This window comes from Oncorhynchus tshawytscha, linkage group LG03, assembly GCF_018296145.1.
Source record: "Oncorhynchus tshawytscha isolate Ot180627B linkage group LG03, Otsh_v2.0, whole genome shotgun sequence".
Taxonomy (NCBI): Eukaryota; Metazoa; Chordata; class Actinopteri; order Salmoniformes; family Salmonidae; genus Oncorhynchus; species Oncorhynchus tshawytscha.
Window position 1 is genome coordinate 45,004,811 of NC_056431.1, and position 10,150 is coordinate 45,014,960.

General features: G+C 41.3%; 2 protein-coding genes across 2 annotated transcripts in view; both read right to left on the reverse strand.

The window, feature by feature from the left end:
• LOC112245951 (dual 3',5'-cyclic-AMP and -GMP phosphodiesterase 11A) overlaps positions 1–4,193 on the reverse strand; it is a 59,865-nt gene extending 55,672 nt beyond the window's left edge. Inside the window, exon 1 of the mRNA XM_024414174.2 lies at positions 732–4,193. Coding sequence (XP_024269942.1) covers positions 732–1,532 — 801 coding nt within the window. The 5' untranslated portion in view covers positions 1,533–4,193. The remainder of the gene's footprint in view (positions 1–731) is intronic.
• A 136-nt stretch (positions 4,194–4,329) lies between these two features.
• LOC112245952 (cytochrome c) lies at positions 4,330–5,291 on the reverse strand. Its single transcript, XM_024414176.2, has 2 exons — positions 5,123–5,291; positions 4,330–5,019 (listed from the first exon to the last, which is right to left on the reverse strand). The coding sequence occupies exons 1-2, from the start codon at positions 5,289–5,291 to the stop codon at positions 4,874–4,876; spliced, it is 315 nt and encodes a 104-aa protein (XP_024269944.1). The 3' UTR covers positions 4,330–4,873.
• Between the last annotated feature and the right edge of the window lie 4,859 nt (positions 5,292–10,150).

Consider the following 10,150-nt stretch of genomic DNA (forward strand, 5'->3'; position numbering starts at 1 on the left):
TAAATTAGTGTTATAAGGCACATCACTTCCTGTGAGATCCCGTGATCAGGCCCTAACTCATTGTGGAGTGATGACATTGTGTTGCATGCAAAAATGCTGTGGGGAAAAATGGTCTTCAACCATGAATGGATATGTCAACCTAAGCACCCTACATATGGGTTTGTGTTTGATTAGCAAATCTTCAAGTGCGATTGAAAGCAATATAGTTTGTCCTGGCACTACCACACTAACTTCAGGAACGTATATGCATGAGTTGTGCATTCAATGTCTGCAGACTGGATTGTAAATCAATTGATCAAGACTACTTCAACTAAGATCAGCGTTAGGTCCTGGGGCCACTGGGGAGTCAGCTTGGCAATAGTCCACATCATCACTGGTGGCTGGTGCAACATCACATCACCACTGAAGTATAAACATGCACTTCTCAATCCCATTTCATTACAGTAGGCTTTCTTTACTTCATGTGGTGAGATCAATTTTCTGTTGATTAATCAAGAGTCATCGGTCATCATAGGCTTGTGTGTATGGTGATAGATGAGGTAAGGATGCAAATGAATTAATTATTATTCTGATGCAAATGCAAAGCTGTGTGTTGATGTGCCACATGATCTAATCTGTTGCACACAGACAAACAAACACAAAGGTGGGAGTGCTCTCTCTCTCTCTCACACACACACACACACACACACACACAGGCATACACACACACAACCACACAACCACACACACACCTGATAGGCATCTGGGATATTGACTGTCTCTCCATGCTCAGCAACATATCCAATGATTCCCTTTCCCCAAGGAACCTGAACTTCATCCGAGTTGCTCATGGAGGGTAAAACTGTGATACCTGCATGAACATCAAAGAATTTGGATACCAATGTCTTCTTATTTGCTGAGCCTTCCACTAAGAATAAGGAACAGCGGTCTGCATCGACCATTATACACACAAACACCAGGATTTTGTAGCTGAGGCTAGTTAAATCCAAGTCGTTAGATATGTCTTTTACCAATTCCAGGAAAAACTCTCGTTCGTTGTGTTCTTTAAGGTAATATTTGAAATCGACAGCTGTGGATGGATACTGAGGTATGTTCACTCGCGACTCCAGGAGCGCGCTCAGGATGTGGGCAGTGGTTGGAGGCAACGAGCTGGCTTTTCTCAGCAGAGCTCTCCTCCTCATACTTGTCAGTGGCTCCTGAGCCCTGTAGTTGACTTGCTCATCATATGTCCTGTTGCAATTCATTGCTTTGGACCTGGCGAAAGTTTTCCGCAGTTCCTTCTGCGATGCTCGTCTATGCGGGCCACCATCACCTTTGCAGCTCGCCCAACTGTCTTTACAGGCGCTGACGCTTGTTTTCTCCGACTCGGCGACTGCGGTTGTACTTACTGAAGTTTTGCTTGCCTGGTGATTCTTGAGCCATTTCTCCACCATACTATGTTTCCCTTTTCTGTTTAGATAGTCCTCAAACAACTCAGGATGCGTATCCAGAAAACTTTCCACGTCAGAGAATACCATATTGGACACTGCCATGTCGGTTGTGTTGATGGTCCTGGCTGAACCAAATCCATAAAATTGCACAATAAATTTTCATTTATAATATTTGACAGAGTATCAAAAAATAAAGAAACCTAGACACTTCTGTAACACGACTTCCCTTAATCCATTCATAACGAAACTATCTTTGTATCTTGTTGCTTTCAGTACAAAATATGATGGAGAAATTATGAGGAATATACCACCTCACCTCCAATAACATATTAACTCTCAATTGAAATTAATAAAAGCCACCTCTCATGGATGAAAGACAGGATGCAAAAAGACTCACGGACTTCGACTGTTCTTTATTCAGAGAGCAACTGCTGCCGCGCACTGGCCGTGCATCACCGGAGTGGAGAGTGCGCAAATGACGTTGGTTATTGCCGCGTTCAAAACAACTGGGAACTCGGAAATCTCCGATTTCCGTGGATTCAAGATAACTGTCAACGAGCTCCGATTGAGAAAAATTGTTTCGAACATTCATTCAATTCGGAAACTCGGGCATCTTTCTAGAGCGCGGACTTTCCGACCTGAAGATCGCTAACGTCATGATTTGACCTCGTTTTTTCCCCAGTTGTCTTGAAAGGACAATATGGAGCTGCTACCGAAGCTCAACTTCGGAGCTCTACCAAATCTATTATGTACAGAAATATTTAGAGCAGTGTTTCCAACTTTTTCCAATTCTATTTCATTTTAGAGTTTATAATGAGTAATTACATGATTGTTTAAAATAAACTATTAATTATTGAATTTAGTTAAGCCTTAATATAGCCCGTGTCTAGGTGTATGTGACAATAAAACATATATTTATTTCTGAATATGCAAAAAAAAAATTAAACAAGAGCCTTAATCGCATCATGTCGGAAGTGTGATAACAGTGGCCTCTAGTGGAAATGTACGCTGTCACGTTCCAGAACACACGCACTCATGCATACACACACGCACTTTTCTTGTTGTTGTTCTTTTACTATAATTAAGCTGTGCAGTGCACAAATGTTCACTTTACAATTGTGTTTATGGCTATCCACAACACCAATTCCTTGATCTCATTATGTTTCCATCCAGGACCATATCTCTTGTTTCACCTGTTAAAACATTTCTGTGATGTGTAACTGCATTCTCCTCTAGAGGGAGCTGTACTCCACACTGTGGAATACGATCAATGGTCTTTCACGTTTGCACCATAGAAATAGATAAAGGACTCATCTTTGTATATGTGCCATTATAGCATCTGTGACAGCATGGGCAGCACCATTGAGGCTATCTCCAATCCTGAAGTAGTCAGTTTTCTTCTTCACAATTGGCTGATCGCTCCTGATGACCCGGTTGGACATGACTCCAACAGGGTCACCAGGAGGGATCAGCCAATGGTGGAAGAGTTTGGCCAGAGGATGAGTCTGAGTTGTATTTCACTGTTAGTTTTACAATTGTTTATATTTTATTACAAATATTGATGGGTAAAAAATAATTTCCAAAAAAGAACTGGCGACTTCGTCCAAGATGTCCGACAGTTGTTTTAAACTGTCGATTCATGGACCGTCTATATATCCAGGTTGCATCTAGTTTATACAGACCAACATCACATGCACACTAGCACTCAGTCCACACAGGGTGCATCGACGACATCACCTCCTCCAACAACATGGCAGACACTGGATAAACATAAAATGTTAATATCTTTGGCTGTGAGTGATGTAAAAAAATGGGATGTTTTGTGTGCAAAGGTGATGACTAAAGTGTCGTACTGGGAATTTTCAAATCTGACTTGTATGGAAATGTTCTTTCTGGGCCGGGCGACAGTTAAACTGCAGTACCAAAGAAAAACTGTAGGAGCAATTTAAAAAGTGCTTCTAATGACCCCTGGCCCCTTGGGAAGCCCTCAATGGTGCTGCCAATGCTAAAAATGCCTTTTGGCCACTAGAGGCCTCCTTTATTCTGTGTTCAAAACAACTGGGAACATGGAAATCTCTGACTTCCGAGCATCACAACAACTGTGATCTTGAAAAAAACTATCTCCGATTGGGAAAACGCGATCATCCAACTCGAAATTCCAAGTCGGAAACTTTCTAGAGCTGACTTCCCGACTTGAAGTTTTTTCCTTGAGTTCCCAGTTGTCTTGAAAGCACCATTAGCCCTCATTCATCCTATTCACACTTGTGTTAATGTTAAGGTCAAATCACAACACAGCTGATTAGTAGAATCAGGTGTTAGTGCAGGAGTGGAACAAAATTCTGTACTCCAGGAGTAGGTTTCACCACTAAATTCAGGGTTGACCTCCCATGTAACAACCCACAGACAGAGGATTGAGAAACGCTAATGGGCACTTAAAAGGTGCTGCATGGTCAATCTGACATCTGATTTGTCAGTGCAGCATTTAGGGTGATACGGCCTCCTCAGAAGTCAGGGCATTCATACTTTTGAGTAAAGCGGTTGTCAAGGAAGTGAGCTTGTGTTTATACAGGACCTCCCATCAACCAATCATGCCAATGCAGAGCTATACAGAGCCCTCCGCATTGTTACAAAATTTGGGAGGCGCACAGCGATGCAGTACGGAGCTCAATTTGATATCTGCGTCCCTCCGGAGTCACCACTACTGCATCACATAAGGAGCATTTGACCATATTTTCAGGTCTTAGTCTCACATACTGTAATGGTGAGAAGTTTATTGAAGTGTCCTTCAAACTCTGCCATTTTGATATATAGAAGGATATATATACCTCCCTATATAGAGGGAGGTAGTGTTGCCTTCCTGATACTTGAACCAGAACAGATAAAATAAATCAAATTGGGATAATTGTTTAGCATGTAATTTATTCAATTAACTCAAATAGAACCAGATCATGAGGTATTGGCTACATAAGACATTACCATGGTCTGTAGTAGACGTTTCTTTCAAGACAACGCTTTGAAATTAGAGACTATTCCAAATCTGATTGAGCGTTTGCATTAGCAAGTATTAAAACCACTACCGATACAATTAGTTGAAACTTTTTTTGTGAAACAAATATTACACAGCTTTGACCCAATAAATTATGGAATACTTACAGTCTATGGATCAATAATTTATGTATACATACTAGAGCCTGTTAGACCAAGGGGTATAAATTACACCATCTAAATGGAGGTACAGCTGTGAAATATGGCAACTGATCATGCAAACACCATTGAGTCCCAGCAGGTATGTCAAGCAGGCTATTCAAATAAATTGTTAAAATGCTAAGAATTAGTCTTAGCTTCTTGAAAGAGCCACCCCCCTTCTCCGCTGAACAGTTGATGATATTTATATAAGATACAGAAAGGGAAGTCTATACATTGAACAAAGCGTAGACAGTGGTCTACGAAGTTGCCGACTTCAAATATGCTATAAGATCTGCACGCTCGCCCTTCTTCTTGATGCCAGCAAATATCATCTTTGTTCCAGGAATGTATTTCTTGGGGTTCTCCAAGTACGTCATGAGGGTATCGGTTTCCCAGACAATGCCTGAAATCACATGTGAAAAGCACAAGTTAGAATGAGGATGCAAAATTTGTTACTGTCAGATTCACCATTTAATTTCCTGTAAAATGGTGAGAGAATCTCAGACCTTTGGATTTGTTGGCATCTGTGTAGGAATAGCCTTCAGCTTGTCCAGTCTTGCGTCCAAATAGACCCCAGAGGTTTGGACCAACCTTGTGCTTTCCTCCATTTTCAACAGTATGACACTGGGCACACTTCTGGACAAATGCCTTCTTTCCCTTAGCAATATCACCCATGCTTCCTATTGGACAAAATACAAAGAGGTAACTATAAAAACAGAAGACCATCTCAGTAGTAGTACCCAAAAATACAGAAATGGAGGGAGGTCTCCACCATTTCCCATGACACGTTGCTGACAAGGGAAGATTATTTGTTCAGGTGGTTCAACGTGCTGACTGGAATTTTATAACTGGAAAAGTCTAAAGGGTATGCCTGGGACTTCCCAACTCTGACGTCACCCTATTGAAGTTGATATTCTAGCCTGGTTAAGGGTTAGGTACAGGTAGGGATTAAGGTGGGGCGGCAGGTATAGTAGCCTAACGGTTAAGAAACTTTCAGAATCCGAGTGAAATACTTAAGTCTCATCTAACATGTAAGCTCAGAATTCCCGAACAGGCTTCATTTCAAGTTGCTTTACCTGTTGTCCGCTGAGTTTGGCCCAGTCAGAGGTAATCTAAAACAAAATATCTACAGGGAAGCGTTGTCAACCCAACCTTCAGTACGATGGCCTGTATATCGGTATTACGCACGCAACACTTGGCACAATATGGCCAAACCTAATCGAACATTGTCCCACGCAGTCAGCGGGCCTCAGGATTTAAGTGATAAGACTCTTCCAACGTCACACCAAAATAAAAAAAATACATATAAAATTCCGGGAATCACTGGGGATACCCAATCCCCACCTCCTACCGCCAAAAGCAGACAATCGGTAAAGAGCACACATCATTTTATTCAACATTCTGGCTTGTAGAGACTCCTGTATCTTTTTTAGGCAGACTTCTTTCAGACTGAAAAACCAAAGTGTAACCATGGTAAGAGTGATGTTTCGGCAAAGCTGGAAAGAGCTTTGGGCCAGTAAGAGGAAGGTTGCTGATTAGAATCTCAGAGCTGAATAGGTGAAAATGTCGATGTGGGCACTAAACACTCCTGTAAGTCGCTCTGGATAAGAGAGTCTACTGAAAGCGTCTACTAAATCACTAAAATGTAAAGGTTGGGGTTTAGCCTGAGTACGTCGTAAGGATCCCACATTGTAATAACGTTTCATAATTTGCCCTGCAGAATATTAACTCGCCACTAGAGGCGTTAGACAGTTGCACAACCAATGCAGTACTATGTAATACTAGCTGGGAGTAGTGGAGTGACAACGTGCCGGCATTTGGGTGTAACGTTGTGTAACTTAACTAGGTTATAACTAGCTATTTAGCCAAATAAGAGGGCGTCATTATTAACGATAGGTCGTTGAGGTGGACACGTTAGCTTCTCTTGCTACTATTACTTAACGTTAGCTAACTAACTAGCCAAGTTACAAAACGGCTGACGTAATTTACCTAGCAAGCTACGTTAACTTGTTCACTCAAAAGACGAACACGGACTACACATGTTGGCTGATATGTTTCTTCACAGCCATGGCTTGTTTCAGTTGTTCTAAGATATTCAGTTGTGTTGACTTTAGACGCGTTAACTGGCGAACAAGCTTGTAACGTTACCGCCGCACGTTTAATCAGCGGATAACTAACGTTACAATCAGAAATCAGACAAACTTTGCTTCTTTTTTTTACTTCGGAAGAAATGTTCACAATAAAATAAATACTGACGACAGTAACTAGTAAAATGTATTTACTCCTTCTTACCTGTTCAATGTATCTATATTCCTTAAAAGTTTCGTTCACCTTGAGCTGTCTCCACGCCGGTAGCCTAACGTAACAAATGCAAGCAAGTCTTTTTCCTTCCCTGAAAAAATATGTAGCTTAAAACATCAGTCCCTTATTGGTCAGTCACACATCTGCGTCATCACTATCATCATGACGAACACCGCTGTTTTGCGTTCAAGCCCTAGATGGAGTTGAGGAAGAAGTGACATAATGTACCACACAATGGCAAGATTCCAATAGAAATAAATAGTAATGGCGTCTTTTTGTAGGCACTAACTCAGCCATGTTTTTTTTGGACAAAGCCTATGTGGAAATTAATTACGTTTTTATAGGGTTTTTGGTTACACGCCTGAAAATAAGTTCTATGGTAAACACCGGCTTAGGATATATTATACGTTTTGTTCTATGAGATCATCTTCATCAGCTAACGTAATTTTTTGTGAATTTTTAAATAATGTAATTTTTAGAAGCACATGAATACTTCATAATTCATGAGGGTCATACTAACCTGACTGCAGAGGATGCTGTTGGGGGGAACTATAGAACGGACTCATTGTAAAGTCTGGAATGAAATCCATGGAATGGAGTCAAACATGTGGTTTCCGTATGTTTAATGTGTTTGATACCATTCCATTTATTCCATTCCAGACATTATAATGAGCTATTCCTCCTATAGTTCCTCCCACCAGCCTCCTCTAACTGACTGATATTATCTCATATTCCCCATTATCCCCAGTGTATTTATACCTGTGTTCTCAGTTTGTCTGTTGCCAGATTGTTTGTTCGTCAAGCCTACCAGCATTTTTCCTCTTGCTCCTGTCTGTTTCTAGTTCCTGTTTTCTAGTTTTCCAGGATTTGACCATTCTGTCTGCTCTGACCCTGAGTCTGCCTGCCGTCCTGTACCTTGCCACACCACACTGGATTATTGACCACTGCCTGCCCTGACCCTGAGACTGCCTGCTGTTCTGTACCTTTTGGACTCTGATCTGGATTACTGACCTCTGCCTGTCCTTGACCTGTCATTTTGCCTGCACCCCAGTTCTAAGTAATAAACTTTTGTTACCTCGACACTTTCTGCATCTGGTTCTTCCCTAAATGTGATATTGGGAGGATGTCTTCTCTCGAATGAGACGTTGACAATATTTTTGTGATATTCCTACCTCGAGAAATATGTAATTTTAAAGGAGAATCTAGCATATTTTTACTATTTGTCTGCCTCTTTAGTCCAAGGAGCATTGCATGTTACCATTGCCAGAGATATTATAGAAAGCAGATAGGAATCCAATGAATGAAGGAACGTGCTGTATAACGCCCCACCAAGAAGACTGTCGACCAATCGCGTTCACGTTGTCATGCTGCATCACGCGATTGCTAAGCTAATCATCACACAATTCCTTCTCAAAGTCAGTGTATACAGTGCATTCAGAAAGTATTCAGACCCCTTCCCTTTTTCCACATTTTTTTACGTTACAGCCTTATTCTAAAATTGATCAAATTAATGTTTCTCCTTATGAATCTACACACAATACCCCATAATGACAAAGCGAAAAAAGCTTTTCAGATTTTTTTTGCAAATGTATTAAAAATGTAAAACAGAAATACCTTATTTATATAAGTATTCAGACCCTTTGCTACGAAACTCGAAATGAATAGTGTGGACGAAAAGAGAGAAGCAACAGCTGTGCTGGAGTGCGACCAATATGGGTGACCGCTCTGATGATATGGAGGGGGAGGATGAGGTTCAAGGATCTGAATGGTCTGTTGTGGAAAGACATAGGAAGAAGAGAGATTGTGATACTGTAAGCAGTGGAGCGTCTAGTGTATAAAGCAAATAGAGATTCAAGGTAGGAAGCAAGAGCAATAATGTGTCTGAGTGGAAAGATGTCATGGCGTTTGAGACCATAGGGCCTCATTTACACTCTATCCAAGTAACTAATGCCGTAAAGAAAGAGATAGGTGAAGTTAAACTATCCCGGGTTAATTGGAAATGGTAGATTGCTAATATTTTGTGGTAGCCAGGCTCAGCAAGGGAAGATTCTGCAAATGGAATATCTTAATGGGAAGAAGATTAAAAGCCTGGTGCTTATGCTAGGTTGAGGGGAGTCCTCACTGTGGTCCCAATATCTATGTCCACAGATGATATTGAAGAAAATGTGAAGGGAGGCAGAGTGATTGAGGCCAAAGGGTTGATCAGTAGGAAATAGGGTCAAATGAGTGAAAGCTTGTCAGTGATGCTGAGGTTTGAGAAAGTCTTGCCAGAAAAGTACAGATAGGATTCCTTAGTTTCAATGTTTGAGAATTTGTCTCATATGCACTACTGTGTTTTAAATGCCTAAGAATGAGACATGTAGCTGTTCAGTGTAAAGGAAAGGAAAGAAAATATGTGCCAAGTGTGGAGGGGAATGTGATTACAGTGAATGTGGAAGTAATGTGAAGGTTAAGTGTTGTAATTGTGGGGGAGGACACAGTACAGCATTTGGTAGATGCCAGGTGCAGAGAGTGGCTAAAGAAGCTCAGAGAGATAGGATCAGTCATGATGTATCATATGCAGAGGCTGTAAAACAGATTGGTAGAACTACAGTGCAGACTGATGGGGCTTACATGGATGTACCTGTAGTAAGTGGACCTACTGTCAGGGCTGGTGCTTCTGATGGTCCTAGCATGGACTTCACATTTTTTATTGGTAAGGTTATAAATACGACTCAGGTTGTGGAAGGCAGAAATGCCAGGTTGAAGGTTATTGTGGAGACAGCAAAGTAAATATTGGGGGTAACATAGGTTACTGTGGAAATAGTTTTGACATGCTGAACAATCTTAAGGGTGGAATGTTTCAGCATGATATAAAGTGTAATGGGGTTGGAGAGGGTTTTTTGGGGGGGAGAAGGGAGCGGTAGGGGTTAGTAGGAATGTATTTGGTTTTGAATTGTATTTTCATGGTAGTACAGAATTGGGCAGATCATTACTGATCGTACATTCCAGCACAGTAGGTGGCGGCATGCACTTGAAACATTTGTTTGTGGATTGCCATGATATCATAGAAGAAGAAGAAGAAGAAGAAGAAGTGCATGTCAGAGCAAAAACCAAGCCATGAGGTCGAAGGAATTGTCCGTAGAGCTCAGAGACAAGATTGTGAGGCACAGATCTGGGGAAGGGATACTCAAAAATGTCTGCAGCATTGTAGGTCCCCAAGAACACAGTGGCCTCCATCATTCTTAAATGGA

Excerpts from the sequence above, each read along its gene's own strand:
- LOC112245952 (XM_024414176.2), bottom strand. The coding sequence starts at position 5,291 with ATGGGTGATATTGCTAAGGGAAAGAAGGCATTTGTCCAGAAGTGTGCC. Across the intron at positions 5,020-5,122 it reads AGATGCCAACAAATCCAAAG|GCATTGTCTGGGAAACCGAT; the intron begins GTCTGAGATTCT and ends ATGTGATTTCAG.